This window comes from Athene noctua, chromosome 2, assembly GCF_965140245.1.
Source record: "Athene noctua chromosome 2, bAthNoc1.hap1.1, whole genome shotgun sequence".
NCBI classification, from domain to species: Eukaryota; Metazoa; Chordata; class Aves; order Strigiformes; family Strigidae; genus Athene; species Athene noctua.
In genome coordinates, this window is record NC_134038.1 from 70,847,075 (window position 1) to 70,869,683 (window position 22,609).

Sequence of the window (22,609 nt, forward strand, 5' to 3'; positions counted from 1 at the left end):
GCTAACTGCTGCTATTTTTCTCCAAAGTGATCATGTGATTATATATGTGTAAGTATTCAAATTTAGCGTCCTTCTGTTTCAAAGAGCTGATTCTGTGTAACAACAATTTTTTTTTTTTAGATGACTTCTACAGATTTGCTGAATTGCACCCACACTTTGCAGAAGACTATCTCTATGCTGATCAGATGGGAGCTGAGAGTGGCTTGGAGACTTCATCTCTTTCTGCTCCTAATGGTATCTGTACTGACTTCAGCCCTGAAAACGCTGAAGATAAAAACAAGCCCCTGCAGAAGAAACTGAATTAACACTACAACTGTTACCTTCCTCTCCTGGTGAGAGGATTGTCTTTTCTTGGGATTTTCATAAGTCACTCCAACTATAGAGCAAATACCGGTTTTGTGTGTGAAAGTTCTTCAACCTTAATACTGTTCTTTGAATCATATGTGCTATATTTAACAACATGTTCCAGATTACTTTGGGGAAGGTGTTTTTATTTTTTTCAAAAAGGTCTTTGAAAGGCAAAAATGTGAATGTGTTTCATTATTAATGTTCATATTTAAAAGGAAGCGGCACAGTTATTTATATTCCATTGGCTAGTTTCATGTACAAAGTGTCGCACAAACTGTGCATGTATAAAGAAACTGTAGCTACTATGGTGTTAAGTGCACTTTGGTGATTAGTGTTTTTGCTAGTTATGGGGATGTTTATTTGGGGCCAAACATTTGCTGTCCATATTTGCATAGTCAGTCTTGTTAATTTTGGTGGGATTATTCTCTTGAGCAAGGCAAGCACATTTTGGCCCTTTGTTTTGGTTTCAGTGAACAGTTTGGAAACAATAATGCAAAAACTTGCTAAGGATTACTTTTTATTGTTGAATGACAAAATTGTTTCTCTTTCAGTCTATTCCATGGTAGAATGAAAAGGGTCCTTATCTCTCACCCCAACACTTCTCTACTGTAATCTTCCGGATGCAATTAAAAGTGATTTTTTTTTTTTTTTTCCAAACTGACATGCCACATACTGTTTGCAAATACGTGACAAAACTGTTTGTGCTTTTCTCTTACAATCAATTCAAATCGTTTCCACCTAGTATTTAAATGGGAGATGTTTACACAATTGTATTTAATCTAGGTTTATCAGGAATCACAGATTCACATTTTGTAGCAAGCTTGTATACACAGATAATTTAGCATGGAACATATTATGAAAACTTTGTTGTATCAGCACAAATTTGAAAAGGTTGCAGTTACTTCAGAGACCGAGCCAGCGACAAGTTGCAGAACATCCTGAAGAAATGCTAGTTAAATCTCTATAGCAACATTACATATACTGCATATAATGTATATGGAGCTTAAGAGAAGTGTTTAAAAAACAACAAAACAACCTAAGCCACTTTTCTTGTTAAAAAAAAAAAAAAAAAAAAAAACAACAAAACAATCAAAAACACTTGCAATTAGTAATGTTTCTTATCTTCTGTAAAGCCAGATGCCTTAATTACCAGTGGAGGTCTCAGAGAAAAATTTAGATTATTATAAAAACCACAGAGCTTCACTGATTAGTAAATGTGACAAAACCCTCAAGGAGTAGGCGGTTCCAAAAGAACTCTGATGGCAACTCTACTTGCAAACAAACAAAAATACTTTCAAATCATTTCTCTTACTAATTTTGTATAGCTGTGTTAAAATATGATGGTTTTGTGATTGGAAAACTGTTGAGATTTGAATCTTCCACATGTTAGAGTGATTTGTAAGGAAGGAATTTTAACAAAAGAAAATCTCATTACCAAATGCTTCTATAACTTTTTTAAATAGCAGGTGGTTTGGAGCTCATGAGGATATTGGAATATGTCCTTAGAAATCCTTAACTGTATGTGGCAAGTCTCCAAACCAAAACTGGCATTAATAGAAAGGATATGGGAAAAAAATGTAAGAAATTATGCTTTCTGTGGGTTATGTGGAGGTAAGTCCTCCTTTGGAGGTAATAATTAAATTTTTGCTCTATCTAGGTAATGCATGCTGGGCTGACAGGGCTGCAGCAGACTGGCAGACAAGATTTGAATAGAAACTGATCACAAAAAATAGGAGAACTGGTTTGGAAAATTAAGTCATGTGAAGAACTACACTTAGGTAGAAATAGTCAGCTGCATGAAGAGGAGGGAGTAAGTATTGCTGCATAAAACATGGGGCAACAATGGTATAGAAGATGACAAACTGAGCACTGTTAGATCATTGCTGCAAAAAAGATACTCATTGTAGTGGGATGCATCAGCAGTGTAGCCTCTGAGAAACATGGTAGTATTTCTGTGTTGCCAAGGTATGGTAAGGCCTTACCTGAAGTACCTGTCCATGTTGGGGAACCTGAGAAAGATAAGGAGTAGCTGGATGGAGGACAGAAAGTCCTTAGAGATCAAAAGTATTCTTTAATCCAAAGGAGGAGGAGACTGAAGGAAGATGTGAAAACAGTCTTCCAATATGAAAAAATTTGCTGAAGAGAAGATAGAACAGTCTTTTTTCCACATTGATGGTAGATACAGTCTATTCATTTCAAAGGCAGCTTAAGTGTTGGGAGAATTTTGTTACAATACACCTAGTTAAGGTAAGGAGAATGGGTTATTCTGGTGGGTTGAGGAACCTTTCTTCACAGGAGGTTTTGAAAACAGAACAGGCAGACAGCTAAGGTGGAGACACTTGATTTTGTTGATCATGCCCCAGGGTTATAGGGATACGTCCTGAGGTCTACTTTCTGTGATTATACAGTATGTATTTTAGTTGGTATGTAAGGGAAGGCACATGAGCTATAGACTGGGCCTATCACATCTCCTCTACAAGACTCTTTATGCCTTGTGACTTAAGCTGGGTAAGCTATCTCTTGTTTGTATGTGACCTTGGGAATGTGAGAATCTCACAGTGCAGGGGATGAGCTAGAGTTCCCTGAGACACATGTCTGAAAAGAAGGAAGAGGTAAGTGTAGTATCCCATGGACAACTTTGAGGGAAGAGCTGCTCCAGAAGAAGAGATGCTTTGTCCACACCTGTGAAAGAGAGAAACAAACTGACTGAATTTGAATGTGCTGAACTCGCACGTATGGTGTGTGTAACATGGGGATCTGCCTTCTGAAAACCAAAGGGTTCATTTGGTTTCATATTTGTTTTTGGTGAGGGAGATGTGTTCACATCGTGGTGAGCGTAATATCTGCACTTGTGTGCACCTAAGCTATGCAGAGTGTTTGGGCTGAAGGGCACTGCAGCCTACAGCAGACAGGCCCTTACATACCAACTGCCTGGTGAAGAGGCACTGGGAGCCGTGAGCATCGGTGAGTTCGGTCCAGAGCTGCTGCTGCTGAAGAAGGCCGGTGACCAGCACGTTGTTTCCTTGGTGAGCAAGGTACTCTTGGAAGCAACCACTTAAACAAACAAAACCCCACAAAACCACAAAACAACACTTAGATTCTGTAATGAATTGCAATGTTTCTTCATTTGTAAGACTGTTGAACAAGGTAGAGACATAATAGGATGAATGATATGGCGAAGCCCTGACCAGCCTGCATGGAAACATTGTTAGATCATGCATAATGTCACAAAAGCTGAGATTAGTGAATATAACTCAGGTGATTTTAGCATCTGTAGAATATAAGGCTATTTTATTAGACTGCCATGAAGCGACAGAAAAGCCACATTGCCGTGTGGTGGTAAACAGACTTTACTGAGGCTGAGACCTGTAACATACTGCATTACTGAAGCAAGGTTCATTACAACTTATCTATCAAACTCCAACTGCTGAAATGTTTTAGTAGTTCCACATAAGTAGCCTTTTTAAAAGGCATCTGACTGTAGAACAGTTGTGACAGTCGAGTTTCAGTGGCTTGCTGCAGTGTCAGGGTAGAAGTGAAAGCTTGTTTTCCCCTTCACCAAATGTTGACATGTAAATGCTTTCAATTAAAATATTATGGATTTTCACAAACACGTTTTATTTTAACTGGTGATATCAACAGACCCTAAATTTACAGGGAGATGTATGAAGAAATTATTTCAGTTCTTTGCAACAATTTAAATGAATCTCACAAAAAAAAAAAATGCAGGGGTGTGAAGGCATGTTACATTTCTGATGAGCTTTTTGCTGCTTTTATATAATGCTGCCATCCCTTGCCAGTAGAACTCTTGCACCAGACTAAATTTTTACATATTGTCTGAGATCCCCAGCCAAAGCTTTGCTTTTCTGATATGCTTGAACAAGTATGCCTCTATTTCGAATGTATTTAAAGTAACACAGAAACCTACAAAATCCAAGATTCCTAAAAAGTGATGGGGTTTTTTTTGCTTCAGTTATATTTCTTCAATCATAATAAAACCACTAAAACCAAACAAATGTTTAGGAGGTGCAAAGCATGTTTAAATTACTCTCTCTACCACAGTAAGGCAAGTGCAGATACACTTAAAAGGCATTATCAGCAATTGGTAAGCCTTATGGAGAAATTAGGTTGTACACTTAATTTTATACCAGTGAATTACACTGTATGTTTCAATGCATTTATTGTAGCTAGAATAATCTATGATTAAAAAGCAACCGGGCATGTATGTATGTTTGCTAATCCTACTTAGAAGGTATAAATCCTTAGGTCACAAAAGTTGAAAAGGAGACCTGTGTGCAGTAGGGAAGTGATGCAACCACTTCAGAGGCAAAGCTGCTGGAAGTAAACAGCTAAGTTTTGTACTTGGCCGTTTCTTAATATTTTCATGCAAACTAAGTCGGTTTGTTAGTTAGTTTAAGCACTGGGCTGGTTGGAATGTTTTTATTCATAAAATGTAGTACACATTTTTCTGGAAAAGGGATTGTTGCACTTCAACATCTGGGTAGTTTGATAAATTTTTTAAAGCAGGTGTGTTTGTATTTATGAGCTCCCTTACAAGGCCATCATTGGTATTGCCATTAAATTGTTTCTTCCTGTTTTTATATTACCATGTGGTAAGTACAGCTTTTCATGTTAACTATTTTAGTCACATTCTGCTCTCTGCTCCTTCAAAAATAGTATTTAAAAATAAATAAATACTTAAAGAATAAAAGTTGCAGCACATGCTGTAGATCCCATGATCTCAGAAAAATACTGTAAGGACAGTTTTGCATATATTATGAGACTGAACTAGAATGGAGCAGAAAAAAAAATCTGGTTAAAAACTCAAGACAGATTAATTTGCTTTTAGGTTAGAGCGTAGGTTATAAGACCTTATGAAATGTTGCATTCTGCTTAATGTGAAGCCTCTTTTTCTTTCTAGCAGTACATTCATGAGTGTTTTATAAGTAAGAGTTTACAAATATGTTGGCCAAGAGTTTTACATTAACAAAACTGAAGTTAGGCTTCTAAATTCATATTGAAGCACAGAGTTTCCCTGTGAACTTCACATGGCTTGTTACTTCAGTATCTGAATTTTAGCTAATATGGAAAACTTAAATTATTGAATTAATATGGCTAGATCCTTTTCAGAAAAGAAGGAAATGTAGGTCCAACAGTTCAAAATGGAAAATAAGAGTTAATCATCAGTGCCACTGATAATTAGTTAATTAAATTACTAATTAATCAGTCCAGCAAAACTGAGATCTGTTTCACAGATGAGCAGGATGACTGACACTGTCATTCAGGTAATTTTGCAGTCCTGGGTAGGTAGAAATTAAGCCAGCTGTTCTTCAGTCAGAGGATGATTTCTTGGAGGTACTGCAGCATTGTGTATCCAAGTGATGTTGAGGTCCCTGGCAGCACAGCCAGTGAGGTTTCATCTGTTCTCCCTGCCTTTTGCCTTTGAAGACTAGAAAAAAGTATTCAAACCCTGACAGGAACCTTGTGAGACCTCCTTCAGCTCCACCTCGGAGGAACAAACGCAGTCATTCTGTGCTACAGCTAAGGCAGTGAACTGGGTATTCATGTTAGTCACCAAGACACTGTGATCAAAACCTGCATAAATTATATAATATTGAGGTAGAACTACTGAGAGAATGCAGCAGCAAACAGGTCAGCCGTTAAATGTGCCTGGAGTTCTTTCTGTCTTTCCTGCATCTCATAGTGATCGAGTTAAGCCAGTTTCTTTCCCTAGGAAACCTTTCAAGTTTGTTTCAAGATCATAATTACTTTGACTTTTACAAGTGGAGGATAGATTTGTTTTTTAGAAAACAGCTGCTTTTTCCCCAGATGGTACGATGTGCTTTATCATGTGTAATGGGATTAAACTGAAGTGGGTGATACCAAGAGAGCAGAGGATTTAAGAGGCTTACAAAATGGAGGGTTTATGTTTCTGTGAAATAGGCTGAGACCTTTTTGCAGCAGTTGACACTCTGCCTAGATTGTCTTTCAAGTTTGTTAGGAAAAATAATTTTACTAGTTACATGATGGCAGTGGCTGGTTATTCCATTTTCTTTAGCAAAGTGGCAGAGCAGAGTACTCCTGTGCAGGCTGACTTGAGGAGGCCATCTGCAACCAGTAAAGACGCATTTGCAGTTTCAAATGATCAGTCTCCAGGAATGGAAACAGTAAAATCACCTTAGCACAGATTGCACCTGAGTAAATTAATCCTGTTAATTAACTTATGTGGGGGGTGAGGTTTTTTTACCAACATAGTTGTCATGCTTCTTTATTCTGAGCTAAATTACACAGGGCCATATGAACATCAGAGCTCATCTGAGGTTAGCTTGAGCATCTTAGAAAAGGTGGTGTATGATAATCTGTCAATGTAGTGTTAAGTTGCAGTTTTTTCACTGTGACCAAAAATGACAGAAGCAAAAGAAAAGTCATAATGACTTTAGCAATATTCTGATATTTTAGTATTATTTGAGAGTGCCAGTTCTGAGGCAAAGGGCCAGCTGGAGAAAAATCAGGCTGAACTTCTGGCCCTGAACCAGCAATCAGAAAAGCCCATCAAGGCTAGATTTCACAAGGCAAAGCTTTCACAGTGCAGCAGGCCTTTTCCCACAGTAAAGGACCTTTTCTGACTCTTGGGCTGGTGAATTCAGTTTCTGTATCCCTTGCTCTTGCTTATGCTGTCTATTCTTTGTAGGTGTGTTGCAGCCTGAGGGAGACCTCGCTGCCTCTCAAGTGACATTCATGGACTTTCCTCCCTGAGCCATATGCAGCAGGTGAATATTCCAGTGCTGTTCTGGTAATACCACCCAAAACCAAGGGCCCATGTACTGCTTTAGCTTGTGCCTGCCATTAGGTAAGGGCTTGCTTTTTCTTTTCCCACACTTAAACCATTGCAGGTATGTCCAAGTAACAGCAGATCTGAAGGAGCTTATTAGATTCTTCCTGTTCCTATGGACAATAAGAAATTAAATTTAGAAATCTAGTACAATAAAGCCTTAAATCGGATTGACTTCTGACTCGCTATGTCACTTTCAGTGCGTGACTGCTTTCAAGTTCTGAATGCAACCTCTATAAATGCGATAGCAAACAAAGTCTCCTCATGGATACTGAAGAAAGCTGAAGCTCAGGCACTTTTCATCCTACCATGGTACTGGAAATGAAATTCATCTGTCGATAGGTTATTTCTAAGTCTATGAATGTATATGGGGAAAACCCAAATACATGTCTTTTATTCGCTATCCAGCATGAAGACAATTTTGTATTTTAAATGCTAAAAAAAAACCTTGTAAAGATCTTGTATGCCCTAAGTATATATTTTTGTCCTATGTTTTCTTTTATAACGAAGTTCAAGCAAAATATTTCTTATATTTCAGAAGGGATGTTTAGGTTAGCCAGTGTTGTGCTTTTCAGACTACAGAACCAGTTTTTAAGTAAACATCTAAAAATGAAATTGTATTTTTAAATATGTGGATTAGAATTCTTTAAGTTAAACATCTCTCCTTAGCAATTGTATATACTTAAAAAGCAAAATATTTGCAGCTGCTTGTCTATATGGTTGTTTGTGTTTGGTGATTTGTTTATATTGCTTCCTCAAATTGCTCGAAGGGTAATATGTAAATCAGTAATGTTAGAAATAGAAGTCAGAAGTAAATTTCTTTAGAAGTGATAGATTTTGTTTCCTGGAGGAGGACCAATACTGAACATCTGCTAACCTTGTATTATGTACTATACAACTTCAATGTTGCGGCATTGTGCTGAAAGTATTTGGCATCTGTTCAATGGGACCACTTTCTAACACTTTTTGTAATTCCCAGCATCTCTCCAGGTGTGCAAGACATTTCTAATTTGATTGCAGGTACTAGTTCATGGTTTTGGATTAATAAAATCAAGTTACCAACAAGCTGAGAAATAATTCAGGAAAACAAAGTTTTTGATTTCCTCAATTATTGTTAAACTTGCATTGATGATACAATTTGTGTATTCTGGAAGAAAATATTGTTATGTTTTTGAGCACACTTGAGAATTTAAATGCAGAAGCAAAAAAGTTAACCTTTTAAATGATCAAATATTGGAATTTTCTCTTAACGCTACTGAATCCAAGTTAGGCACTGCCATGAAGAGGATGCTTTTAGTTGCAAACTTGTGCTGACAGCAGGAAGCTGTTCTGTAGGAACTCCCTTGCAAGGTATTACGTGCTTATTCCATCAGTGGTATAACTTGGGTTGACTTCAAGGCTGCTCAAGCGGACCTGGTGTGTTTAAAGACGCATATTGGCTGCAAGCTTGTTATTATAATAGCCCTTGGATATGCAGTGTAAATCTGTAACAATATATAGTGCTACTAGATAATAATAATCTGAATGTGTACTTTCTGCTGTAAATTTCCCTCCTATGGCTCCTATGGTATGTGTACATAGACTTACCTTTGCACTGAACTGGCTATACTTCATAACTGAAAAGCAAAAGCAAGTAGTGTACTAAAGATGACTGTAGTTTGTGGTTCCAATTGTGGAAGTACTTTTGCTGAATGAAGAGTATAGCTTCAGTGCTACAAATTTGATTTTTATATTTTTTATTAACATGCATGGAAGACTGAGGATAATATTTTTTAAAAATGAACTTGCTTTTGTACATTTTTCAATGTTTAAAACGATATGATTTAACATTACCTCTGAATACCAGTGATCAGTCAATTCTTAAAGGAAATACCTCAATCTGAGCATTCTTTTCTTGTTAGTTGTCTGATAGGTTGAAATGGACTATAGCGTGTGATGAACTGAGCCATATGATGTAGATGCTTAAACTATGCTATGTAAGTTGTAAGATTTACAAAAGGGAACTAAATGATACACTGCAAGTGTTGATGTGCAGTATACAATCATGGCTCATTCTGCCCAACTGGACATTTTCCTTATGAATGGCTTGTAAATTGAATTTTCAGCGTGAAGCCAAATTAAAAATGAAACAAAAAATGTTTGGGTTTCCTCTGAATTATTTTGGGGTTTTTAGATTTTAGTTTTCTATAAACAACAAGGTTTACAATAAGGGAGAGGATACAAATTGTAACTGTGAATAAGCTTGTCCATAAACATTTCGGTGTGCTTTGTTGATGTATGTTCTCTGTGGCAGCATGTGTGGGAGGACAATGTTTGTTTACCTGACAACCTGGAGTATAAGCTACCGGTTTTAAGGGGTTTTCATTTGGGTTTGGGGTTTTTTGGGGGGAGGGGGATTTTTGTTCAGGTTATTAGTGGTTTTGTTTCTGCTACAGATGACAGGGATGTTGACTCCAGTTCTGTTTTCTGTGACTAAAGAAGATCAAAAGATCAAAAAAGATTCAGAAAAGGGACTCCAGAAGTCTGGAGAACAAGTCTGTCTAAATTAGACTGAAGTATGTCTGTCTACTTTCTATCCTGGAAACAGACAAGAAGTGATCCAATACTCCAGATACCTACATACATAAGAAAATCATAAGAGGGTGGAAAAAGGCGTAACAAGGTGCGGAGGATACTATAAGCTTGAACCATCAATATGAACATTTTTAAGAATACAAGTGAAACACTGAGGAAGCTTACCAGAGAAATAACATAGGTTCATCATAATATGAAGATTTGAAGGAAAGGCTTGTTAATGTTTTTCTTAACTTGAAATTAGAGACTAACATTATCAGGTGGATGCAGATTTTGAGTAAGTTCTTTGGCCCAAGTCACATTAGTCATGCAGTGGTTTGTGTGAAAGAACAGACATCTGTAGGTGATAGCAAATGCATGTAATTTCATTCTGTGTAAGGAGAGAGATTGAATACTCTATTTGTCCAAAACAGAATTTAATCTAGTTATTTCTTCTTTCAGTGAAGTCCTACTAGTCATGCAGCAATGTGACATGCTTTATTATGAAGAAAAGCTTTAAAACTTGAACCCTTTTTGCCTAAATATATTTATCCTTTTTCTTCTGCTCTGAAGTGCAAATAGCTTATTTTCTTTATACTTGTGAAAGTAGATTATGCTAGAAAATGTTTTAACTAATGCCAGAGGACGCTACGAGAATGCAGTACACTTTCACAAATCTTACTCATTACAAAATGGAAGTGATTTACATTACTAATGAAATATTACAGATGTATAAATGCACAAAATGCCTACCTGATACCAACTGGTTTTAACCCTGCTTTTTCCTGCTGCTTGCCAGGGTTGCGAGTCCTACCAGAGGTCACAGGCTACAACCCTGGCTTTATTCTGCCCTGGAGGCAGACCCTTCTGTTACTGCTCCTGCCCCTGTCCTGCTGTGTTCAACAGGGAGCTGGTGGGGTCTGAAGCCAGCCCTTCCTTGCCGCTGCCTTGTTTCAGCATCTTTTCAGGTGAAACCCTCGCATCATGCCTGCTTCTTCCCTGCCCTTCTCCTGCTATGCTTCACCACGTCTCTTAATGAAGGTATCCGTTTTCACTTTCCCCCATGGTATTTCCAAGCTTAGCTGCTGGGGCACTCATCTCCAGCCCTTGCTTGTGCCTTTTCTGCCTCCACCTACCTTCTGCCCAAAGCCCTCAACTGAAGTGTACTTGAGGTATGTACCCACATCACCACTTTCTCCTGGTTGACACCAAGTGAGCTAACAGGAGGAATACAAGAACTGTTACTTTTTTACTCCTAGCGCAGGGCCTGGAGGAGCCTTCCCAGCTCCCTTGAGGGGCAACGTTTGGTAGCTCAGGCCTTTGAGAGCAGAGCGCGATGGGGCTTGGCCCCTGTGCTGCCCGGGGGCCGCCTCCCTCGTTGCTGATGGATGGACACGGGTCCCTTCCCTCCTACAGCCACCGCCTGTAGGTGTTTGATCCCGTTGCTCCGCTCCTTTCCCTAGATTTTTTTGGTTTTCTTCATATTACATTACTTTTCAGTCTCTATCAAAGGTAATTTGGGGTTAGACAGGTGAGGGATTTTTTTTTAAATTATTATTCCTTTGTAACAAGTCCTAAGCAGTCGGTGCAGGGCCCCTCTAGGGTGGGGGTGGATGGGGTGGGGGCACAGCGCCGCACTGGAGCCTCCTCTCCCTCTTCCTCCCCCTTTACCCCTGCTGGGCCGGGCCTGGACCGCGGGCGCTGTGCGGGGCCCTGCGGGGCGGCGGGCGCTGTGCGAGGCCCTGCGGGGCCCCTCGGCAGCGGCCGAGCCGCGGAGCGTGCCGGGCTGTGGCCCTCGGCGCCCCCTAGCGGCGGCGGGCGCGGCCCCGCTGACGTCACACCGCGACGCCCCCGCGGCCGCCGGTTGCTGCGCGACGAGGCGCGGCGCTTCCTGCGCCCGCCGGAAGTGACGCGCGGGGCGGTTGACTGCGCGGGGGATGCGCGAGCGGCGGCGGCGGCGGGGCGGCCCGGCTGATCCCGAGCGGGGCTGCGGGGGGCGGCCGCCGCCATGCTGAGCCGCAGCTCGTTCACCAGCCTGGTGGTGGGGGTGTTCGCCGTGTACGTGGCGCACACGTGCTGGGTGATGTATGGCATCGTCTACACGCGGCCCTGCCCGGCGGCGGGGGGGGGCGGCGGCAGCGGCGGAGCGGCGGGGTGCGTCTGGCCCTACCTGGCGCGGAGGCCTAAGCTGCAGGTGAGCGCGGCGCAGCCGGTGGAAAGAGGGGGCGGGCTGCGAGCCCCCGGGGGGCAGTGACGCCAGGAGCCCCCGACCCCTCAGCAAACCGCCCGCGGAATGGGCTTCCGGGTACCGCCTGGGCTCCGCTCCCGGCCTGGAGGCAGGAGCGGCGGTGCCCGCCCGGGTCTGTCTCCGCCTGGCCCGGCGCTCCACCCGGGGGTGCGGGGAGCTGACAGCCGGCGTCACGCGTGGCCTGCCCCGGCGCGCCGCTCCCCCTTCTCCCCGTGTAGGGCTGCTGCTTTTGTCGCGGGGGGAGCAGACGGCGGGGAGCGCCCCGCGGTGCTGTGTGCGGGCTTCCCCTGCCTGGCTGAAGCGCGGGTGGGATGAGGGTGTATTTTATTTTTTGGCTTCGCTTACCTATTGGCACGTACGCTGAACAACGCAGCCTTGCTGGAGAAACGGCTCTGCTTACTTAAAAGTCTTTGACTACAAGTGTAGGTCATCCTGTTAAAATGTATCTGGTGGCTGCGTCTTAGTGTGTTTTCTGCCCCCAAAAGCAGAGAAGGGATAGCTGAAAGATAAGTTAGGCGTTTTGCCGAGTACCTGGTTTTCTTTCCCAGTGTATGTAACCATCACGTGACTGGGGAATTAGTGGAGCTGAAATACAGCTCTGTAAAGCGTACTGATGCATGAGTTCAGTATTTCTGTACTCTGATTTCTCTGTGCTGTGTTTTGATTTCAGTTAAGCGTGTATACTACCACACGGTCAAGCATTGGTGCTGAGAGTAATATAGATTTGGTTTTGAATGTGGAGGACTTTGATATTGAGTCCAAATTTGAAAGGTAGGTATCCAAACTGTGAGTTCTTTAAATCTGAAGTACGTATCCTAACGAGTAGTTACACACATGGAAGTATGCATGCAGCAAGGTAGACTGTTCACAATAGTTGTGTTGAAAGAGTAGAGCTGCTGTTCTTGCATTCTGTTTTGGGGTTAAAGCCATTTTTGCATGTTGCACAGGCTTTGTTTTCATAAAGTCATAACTATATTTGCCATGTTAAGGCAGGAAAAATGTTAGTTGGATTTCAGCCTTAGAATTGAGGACAAAGTACTGCTGTTAATAAAACCAGTCTCTTTAAAGTTTCCTAGAACATTACGTGAATTAAACATTGAAGTGCCTACCTTGATGGAAGTGGTGTGCTAAGTTCACCTGGTGCTGAGGAACAGGCTCTTAGACATACTTTTCTTACATTGAAAATCATCTCATAGTTGCAAAAAGTAAAGGCTGCAAAACAAGGCTATAATAGTAAATATAGAACACTTGTTTTTCTTGTATAAATTCTACAAATCCTAAATGCTGTCCTATGTCGTCATATTATTCAGATTCCACTCTAAACATTCATCTCACTAGCTGTGCTAGATCAATAATGTATGTCTGATGTGCTAAACTTAAATATTGGTTAGTTTGGATCAGCATACTGTTTTCAGCCATATAGGCAAATGCTTTACAAAAGTGTGCTCTGCTTATAATAGTGAAAATTACTTTCCATTGTGAAAATCTAATCAAAGTGCATGGAAATACTTGAGACCATAATAGCATGTGTTGCCAGTCTACTAGCTATGTGGTGTTCTTAATACCAATGGCTTTAGACCTGGAATAGAACCTGGAAGTCAAACTGTGTTCTGTTCTCTTGTGTTTTATGCTTTAAGTAGTTGCCTTATTCTTGACTCTCGTCACAATATCTCCCAGGTTATTTTCCATTGTCCGTTTTCTATAATGAAGAATGTGTTGGTCTGCAATTTAGGTCATATTAAACTTAATCTCTGACAGACTTGAAAATATAAGAGTTGTTTTACCGACAGTCTGCTAAGCCACAGGAAATATTCAGAGAAAAATAACCTAAGCGAACTTACAGGAATAAAGGAGGTGTTATGCAAGGTTGTGAGTAGGATGATTTCTTGGCTAACACAAGGGGACTGACTTCATGGGTTGGGGCTCCCAATCTAGAGTTCTGTGTTTGGCATGCCATAGCTGAGAAGATATTTTATTAATGCAAAGCACTTGGCAAAACTTGGTGCTTTGCTTTTTAAATGTGTTATCGTGTAGACAATCTGTGATACAGAAAACAGCCTTCTGTGTGCTGAGTATGTAAGTGCTGTGATAATTTTGGCCCTATGACCTATTGGCAGGGGGAAATGACAAAAGAACTGATGATGCAGTCCTGTGTTATCTAAGGTAATAAAGGATGAATTGGACAAAGGCTAAAGTATCTTAAGATAATCGTAAAACTTTGTAAATAGAAATATTATGACATATATTGGGTTATGTAAATCGATCCCATCCAGCCACACAACTCATTAGGATGTATTAGCCAGAACTAATTGTTGTGTGCCGGGCAACCCAAATGTCGGGGTGTTTGTTTTTTTTTTTTTAATGTCCCCAAACTTTTCTTGCTTGCTTCCAGAATATTTTCAGTGATCCTTATCTGTAACAGCTAAATATTTTAACGTGTTATGCCATCTCATAATGTATTTATTTTGTATTTTAGGACAGTGAATGTCTCTGTACCAAAGAAAACCCGAAATAATGGCACATTATATGCATATATATTTCTTCATCATGCTGGCATTTTGCCTTGGCATGATGGTAAGCAGGTGCATATAGTATGCCCTCTGACCACGTACATGGTCCCTAAACCAGAAGAGATTAATTTGCTCATGGGAGAATCAGCCACACAGGTAGGTGGTTTTTCCATCTATAGATGGAACAAATGCAAAAAATAATTTATTTTGTAGACATCTGGCGTTACATCTGCTGTGCTGGCATCTTTACACTGATGATGATGCTAGAAAAAAATACGATCAAAACCGCTCTTCCCAATTATCAGCTTTTACACTAATAGTAGACCACTCATTTCAGCAGAGGTAGAGCCCTCTATAATGCTGCCTGCTATGAATTAACATTAATTAATTCTTTAAGGACTCATTGCTTTTGGTAGAAATACTGTATGGTTCTGTAACAGTATGATGCTGCTTTCTATAGTGAATTAGATTCATGTGAAATAATATGCCTTGCTTTTATAAAACAGAGATATAAACTTGATTTTGACATTGGTGAGTGACCAATGTCAAATTGCTGCTTTTCCTTTAGGATGTTCTTGCTTTCCATGTCAATTCAAAAGAATAAAACAGTATCCTTTGGCAAACGCCATGATTACTTACCAGGGTGGGAAAAAATGTACTGTTATTTAATGCAATACTTGTGAATGGCTGTTGTGCCTCATATTAAGTGGAGCCTGAGAATTTCACTCTGTTCTTCTTTGGAATCTGAAACATACTTGTAACCAGCATTGCTGTGTCTAAATCCTGTCAGAATAAAGTTGAAAATGAGTTGAGCAGAGTCCAACACTAAAAATCAGAGGAGGTGGTGTTCATCCAAAGAAAAGCAAGCAGAATGCCCAGGGAATAAGCATTTACTGGAAGCTAAGGTTGTACTTGGTTTTAGCACTACTTTACACAGCATTTGGGAGCTCAGAAGTCCAAAACAAATGTTCTGATCTTTTTACTCCCCAAAATTAATATGGTTGATCATGCACATCCTTTTGACTGTTTTGAAGTAACATCTGATTACTCTACAGTCCTTATTTCAAAGTGACTTTTTCTGACTAGTATCCATATTCCTAAGGTATTAAGATAATTAGATGAATATTCATTCTTGAAGAACTAGGCTGTGAATGGGCACTAAAGTTTTTCAGTGTCGGATTATGAAGGGCCTTTACAATCATTCTTATTTGAGCAAAATATTTATCTGGTGAAAATTAAGGTAAAGTGTTTCTTAGTGGGCTTCTGTGTGAGTTAGTATTTTGAATAGGATAATCTTCTGTATTGCTTAGCAGTATGTATGTTTATTGTGTTTTTAAAGCAAATTGAAGCAGAAAAACAGACCAGTGCTCTAGATGAACCTGTTTCTCACTGGAGGTCACGATTAACCTTAAACGTCATGGTGGAAGATTTTGTGTTTGATGGATCATCCCTCCCTGCTGATGTTCACCGTTATATGAAGATGTAAGTCGGAGAGTTAATCTTTCTAGATCTGTTATAATGAATTTACTGCATATTGCTTCAAAAATCTTCCCTGGCCTCCTTTAGTATTTTATGTTTAAATTGGTGCTTAGGAGACAAGAGTAGATGCTCTTAATGCTTGCATTTCGGTAGTGACAATTAGTAAGATACTACGTAATAGAAAACCTGATTGGAGATACCTTGTTTCTGGGCAGCTCAGAGTTCAGAATACATTTTTGTAGAGAGTTACCATAGTACGACAAAGCAGAACTACAAAGACCCAAGTAAAATGCTGCAGCAGACTTCATACCTCCTTGTTCTCAAATCATACTTCAGGCTTTTACCTTTGACCTTTACAGTTATCCTTCATCTGCAAATTATCTGTACAAACTGCAGGTGCTGAAGAGGCACAGCTGATCTCCTGTCACATCTGTTTTCTTCCTTTATGATGGACTTTATTTTACTTTGACAACGTGTGTTCCTACATTATATCATTTTCTCAAGAAAATACTGAAAAACAGGGATAGTTTTTTAGGCCACTAAATGCAGGCAGTAGCTTCTGTTCACAGCTTGCTTGAATTACTTCCAGTGTTAACCGTATAAATAGTGCTGTATTGGCTTGTGCTGCTGTATGGTGATGCCTTTCTCTACAAGTATCCTGTTAAATCCAAAAGTAATTTACTTAATTAGCAGACCCCAGGATTCTGGGACAGCTTCCCAGCCAGAAAAGTTAAACTTAGTAACTCATGAGATAGGCCCATAACAAGAAGGGGTTGGACTGGGGTTGATGAACGAGGATATTTTTTCTGGTCATGTTTAGATACACATCAGTGCTGTTTGCATTATACAGGAAATAGTTTGGATATCGAGTAGCCTGCTGCAATTCCACTAGCAGTAGCTTTAACTGTAGTTATTATATAGAAATCTAAACTTCTTCAGTTAAGTAACCAAGCAGTAAGTCTGAACCTTGGTTTAGTATTTTTCTACATTATTGTTAACCATTGTATATTTAGTATGCAGTCTTTCTTTGCATGTGTAGAGACTTCTTTCTTTTGTCAACAAAATTGAAATTCAACTTTCAAGCTCTAAAAAGCTCCATTATGCTAGTTCCGCAGACTTTTACCAAGAACATTACAGTGTAGATAACTGCCTTTCTAGTGAAGAACTTCAAGAATTTGTCTCTCTTGGGGCATTAGGCTAAATGCTTTTCTAAGATACTGACAGAGCAATTGCATGTAGGTCATAATTTGTTAAATATCTTTTCAGTGGTCAGTTTTGTAGGGAGATCAAAGGCTGAAAAGTTTCTGTTGGTTACATGCAGGTTGGTGAGGTGGTGGTGGAGCAATCCAAATGAGAACTTCTGTTGAGGAGAAGGCATAGAAGATTTCTGCAACTTGTGCACTCTCTCCTGTAGTATCTAGCCTTCCTGTGTGCATACCAGCCATCGTGTGCATAGTCCCACGCTAGCTAGAGTGTGTGCTGTTGTTGACCTGGTAGATGTCATTGGGGGTGCAGAAGAGTGGGAGAGATGGTGGAGAGTTGCCATCATTGCAGTAAGAGAGGGATACTTGAGATAAAAGATACAAATATATGGTAGTAAACTTTAGCACATCTCTCTTCAACAAACTTTTAAATTTCCTCTACCCTCCGTCATGCAACAGCTTCAGCATCATCACAGCAAATTTAATTTGGGTTGGGGCTTTTTTTTTTTTGGTTATTCTGTTTTTCTACAGAAAAGTAAAAGCAAATTAAAAGGCAAAATATGATATGCCTAATTTTTTTCTACAGACATCTTTCAATGAAAGACTAAGCTAGTGACTTGCTTTTTGCTGCGTGTTAAAAGAAAATGTGCCTGAAAAGATGGTGGGAAATATCTACATGGGTAGATTTGAAAGTGATGAATGAGTGATAATTTGAATAAAAGTAGTTCTCTTTTTAGATCACTACAGTCATAAAATCCATGTTTAAACATCCTAGGGTTCAGTTGGGGAAGACAGTGCATTACCTTCCAATATTATTTATTGATCAGCTAAGCAACAGAGTGAAAGATTTGATGGTGAGTAATAGAATACCTTTCATTACATTTAACAGTTTTTAACAGTAATCTTCAATGTTGTTTTAATTAAGATTTTGTCATAGGTTGTTTTCTGTAATGAAAAAGTATAAATTCACAAAAGGTCTCTATGAATGTTTAACTTAATGTGGTCAGCAGTGGTAACTGCAGAGGCTGAATCTGGGTTTTGAGACACCTCTCTGGCAGACGTATCTGCCAAGCACTCCCTTCTGTCCCACCAAAAGATATTTGGATTCTGTTGCTTCTGCCTTTTGGGTGGATATGGAGGACATCACTGCAGCAGCAGCTGTGTTGGGAGCAGTCTCATGAGCAATTGACTCCCTAAGCTGAGGAACTTGTGTTAGCATCCCAGAGTGGCTTCTGATATCTTAAAGGGAAAAGAGCATACAGAACACAGCTGATACTGGAGCTACACTGAGATAAGTCCGTTACATCCAAAAAATTGACTCATGGTTAAATTTTCTGGTGGTACTCTCTATCATGTTAGAATAACTTGAGCATCTGAAAGGCTGGTGTTGCAGTACATCCAATGATTTTATTTACTCAAACAAATCAGGACTTAAAAACTTCAATAATGGAATTACAGAAGCATGAGGTTGGATGAGATTTCTGGAGGTTGCTAGTCCAACAGCCCTGCTCACAGTAAGGGCCACCTAGAGTGGTTGCTCAGGCCCTTCTCCAGTTGGGTTTTGGATATATCCAAAGGTGGAGATGCCATAGCATCTCTGGGCTACATGTTGTAGTGTTTAGTCACCCCTGCAGTTAAAAAACAAAACAAAAAACAGCAACAACAACAACAAAAAAGGTTTTGGGGAATGTCTCAAAACTGTTAAATGAGTATGTCTGGATTCAGCATCTTCTAGATGGAAGTCTTGGTAGGTGTAAACTCTCCATAGGCCTTCTAAATTGTCTTTCCAATTCATTAACTTTAGCTGAGACAAAGAATTTTTTTAGTTAGTGTTAGGGAGAATCTTCTTTAAGAACTGGTATCCCCTCCACCCCAAGTTGTTCATCAAAATAAAGTCCTGAGCACTTGTTACAGATCTTGGTAGCAGATAGTTTTGTCCAGTATTTCTTTAGATACACTTTTGTGATGAGTGTATCAGTGGTCATTGTCCTTTAAGTTTCTTACCACAGCTCTTTCAGTTCAGTACATTCAGTCATGTCATTCAGCCCCTAAGTCATGTCAAGTCACGTACTCTGTTTACAAATAAGCTCAGCATTCTCAAGTTATTAATAACATTCCTGCAGTTGTCATGCATGTCACAGTTAGAGCTATTGTAACTCACTGCCTTAGTCGTTAAAGATCCTGAGCAGTGCTGCAAAGACTACTCCAGCAAAACTAACATACTTCCCCTTCAGCACTGGCTTATGTGATTTCTCATTTTCACAAGTAGTGACTTGCCAAACTGCTCTCAAGCTCTGCAGAAAGAGTGGCCTAATAATGTGCATACTGTGAGATAATGGGGGGTAAGTGAAGAGCAGAAAAGAGTAAGGGAAGAAGTTGATACAGCTTTTGTGGAGGAAGGTCAGCATTTGACTGTAAATAAAGGGCATAGATAGTCTGTTTGATGTGCCCAGCCAAAAGTCTTGGAGCTGAAGATGCATTTCCCCTGCTTTTGCTAGGCTGTGTAGACTTTGAACTGACTATTATTTTGACTTAGATGCAGGTCTTCTATAGTAAGCACTGTTCTTGCCAATACTGAGGGTTTGGGGATTGCACAGGATTCTGATTTATGGAATCATAGACTGGTTTGGGTTGGAAGGACCTTAAAGATCATCTAGTTCCAACCCCCCTGCCATGGGCAGGGACACCTTCCACTAGACCAGGTTGCTCAAAGCGCCGTCCAACCTGGGCTGGAACACTTCGAGGGAGGAGGCAGCCACAACCTCTCTGGGCAACCTGTTCCAGTGCCTTACTACTCTCACAGGAAATAATTTCTTCCTCATATCTGATCTGAATCTACCCTCTTTCAGTTTAAAACCCTTACCCCCTGCCCTATCACTACACTCCCTGATAGAGAGTCCCTCCTCATCTTTCCTGTAGCCCCCTTTAAGTACTGGAAGGCCGCTATAAGGTCTCCCCAGATCCTTCTCTTCTCCAGGCTGAACAACCCCAACTCTCTCAGCCTGTCCTCACAGGGGAGGTGCTCCATCCCCCTGGTCATCTTCATGGCCTCCTCTGGACCCACTCAAGTAGGTCCACATCTTTCTTATGTTCAGCACCCCAGAGCTGAGCTCAGTACTGCAGATGGGGTCTCACAAAGAGCAGAGTAGAGGGGGAGAATCCCCTCCCTTGACCTGCTGGCCACACTTCTCTTAATGCAGCCCAGGATACAGTTGGCTTTCTGGGCTGCAAGCACACATTTCTGGCTCATACGCAGTTTGTTTTTCATCCACCAATACCCCCAAGTCCTTCTCTTCAGAGCTGCTCTCAACCCACTCTTTGCCCAGCCTGTATTTGTGCTTGGGATTGCCTCAACCCATGTGCAGGCACTTGCACGTGGCCTTGTTGAACTTCATGAGGTTTGCACGGGCCAACCTCTCAAGTCTGTCAAGGTTTCTGGGTGGCATCTCTTCCCTCCAGTGCATCAGCCTCACCACACAGCTGGGTGTCATTGGCAGACTTGTTGAGGATGCACTCAATCCCACTGTCCATGTCACCAGCAAAGACTTTAAAACAGCGCTGGTCCCAACACCTGAGGAACGCCACTTATCACTGCTCTCTGTTTGGACATTGAGCCACTGACCACAACTTTTTGAGTGCGACCATCCAGCCAATTCCTTATCCACCTAGTGTTCCATCTGTCAAATCCATGTCTCTCCAATTTAAAGGCATGGATGTCATGTGGCACAGTGTCACATGCTTTGCATATGTCCAGGTAGATGATGTCAGTTGCTTTTCCCTTGTCCACCAACACTGTAATCCCATTAGAGAAGGCTGCCAAACTTGTCAGGCACAATTTGCTCTTAGTGAAGCCATGTTGGCTGTCACAAATCGCCTCCTGATTTTTGATGTGCCCTAGCGTAGTTTCCAGGAGGAGGATCTGCCTCATGATCTGGCCAGGCACAGAGATGAGACTGACTGCTGTTTCCCTGGGTCATCTTTTTTTTTTCCTTTTTTAAAAATGGGGCTATGTTTCCCTTTTTCCAGTCAGCAGGAACTTCATCAGTCTGCCATGACTTCTCAAATAAGATGGATAGTGGCTTAGCCACTTCATCTGCCAGTTCCTTCGGGTCCCACGGATGCATCTCATCGGGTCCCACGGATGCATCTCATCGGGTCCCACGGATGCATCTCATCGGGTCCCACGGATGCATCTCATCGGGTCCCACGGATGCATCTCATCGGGTCCCACGGATGCATCTCATCGGGTCCCACGGATGCATCTCATCGGGTCCCACGGATGCATCTCATCGGGTCCCACGGATGCATCTCATCGGGTCCCACGGATGCATCTCATCGGGTCCCACGGATGCATCTCATCGGGTCCCACGGATGCATCTCATCGGGTCCCACGGATGCATCTCATCGGGTCCCACGGATGCATCTCATCGGGTCCCACGGATGCATCTCATCGGGTCCCACGGATGCATCTCATCGGGTCCCACGGATGCATCTCATCGGGTCCCACGGATGCATCTCATCGGGTCCCACGGATGCATCTCATCGGGTCCCACGGATGCATCTCATCGGGTCCCACGGATGCATCTCATCGGGTCCCACGGATGCATCTCATCGGGTCCCACGGATGCATCTCATCGGGTCCCACGGATGCATCTCATCGGGTCCCACAGACTTGTGCACCTTCAGGTTCCTTAGATGGTCTCGAGCCTTACCTTCTCCTACAGTGGGTGGTTCTTCATTCTCCCAGTACCTGCCTTTACCTTCTCTATCTTGTGTGTGTGGCTGGAGCACTTGTTGGTGAAGACTGAGGCAAAAAAGTCGTTGAGTACCTCAGCCTTCTCCATATCCCAGGTAACCAGGTCTCCTGTTTCCTTCCAGAGAGGGCCCACATTTTCTCTAGTCTTCCTTTTATCACTGACATACCTGTAGAAGCTTTTCTTGTTGCCCTTGACATCCCTGGCCAGATTTAATTATATCACATCTTTTGAGTTTCTAACCTGATCCCTGGATACTTGGACGGTTTCTCTATGTTCTTCCCAGGCTATCTGTCCTTGCTTCTACCATCTGTAGGCATCTTTTTTGTGTTTGAGCTTGTCCAAGAGCTTCTTGTTCATCCGTGCAAGCCTTGTAGCATTCTTACCTCTTTATTCTTATCTTACCTCTTACCCTCTTTGTCGGGATGTATCGCAGCTGAGCTTGGAGGAGGCAATCCTTGAATATTAAGCAGCTTTCTTGGGCCCCTCTTGCCTCCGGGGCTTTATCCCATGCTACTCTGCCAAGCAGATCCCTGAACTGGCCGAAGTCTGTTTTCCTGAAGTCCAGGGTAGCGAGCTTGCTGTGTGTCCTTCTCACTGCCCTAAGGCTCTTGAACTCCATTTCATGGTTACTGCAGCCAAGGCTTTCCTTGATCTTTACGCTCTCCACCAGGCCCTTCTTG

General features: G+C 41.5%; 2 protein-coding genes across 2 annotated transcripts in view; both read left to right on the forward strand.

The window, feature by feature from the left end:
• Positions 1–9,303, forward strand: part of LPCAT1 (lysophosphatidylcholine acyltransferase 1) — a 72,266-nt gene extending 62,963 nt beyond the window's left edge. The window contains exon 14 of the mRNA XM_074899397.1: positions 121–9,303. Coding sequence (XP_074755498.1) covers positions 121–305 — 185 coding nt within the window. The 3' untranslated portion in view covers positions 306–9,303. The remainder of the gene's footprint in view (positions 1–120) is intronic.
• A 2,346-nt stretch (positions 9,304–11,649) lies between these two features.
• CLPTM1L (CLPTM1 like) overlaps positions 11,650–22,609 on the forward strand; it is a 33,303-nt gene continuing 22,343 nt past the window's right edge. The window contains exons 1-5 of the mRNA XM_074899398.1: positions 11,650–11,927; positions 12,652–12,752; positions 14,458–14,647; positions 15,831–15,973; positions 17,948–18,026. Of these exons, the coding sequence (XP_074755499.1) occupies positions 11,742–11,927; positions 12,652–12,752; positions 14,458–14,647; positions 15,831–15,973; positions 17,948–18,026 (699 nt within the window). The 5' untranslated portion in view covers positions 11,650–11,741. The remainder of the gene's footprint in view (positions 11,928–12,651; positions 12,753–14,457; positions 14,648–15,830; positions 15,974–17,947; positions 18,027–22,609) is intronic.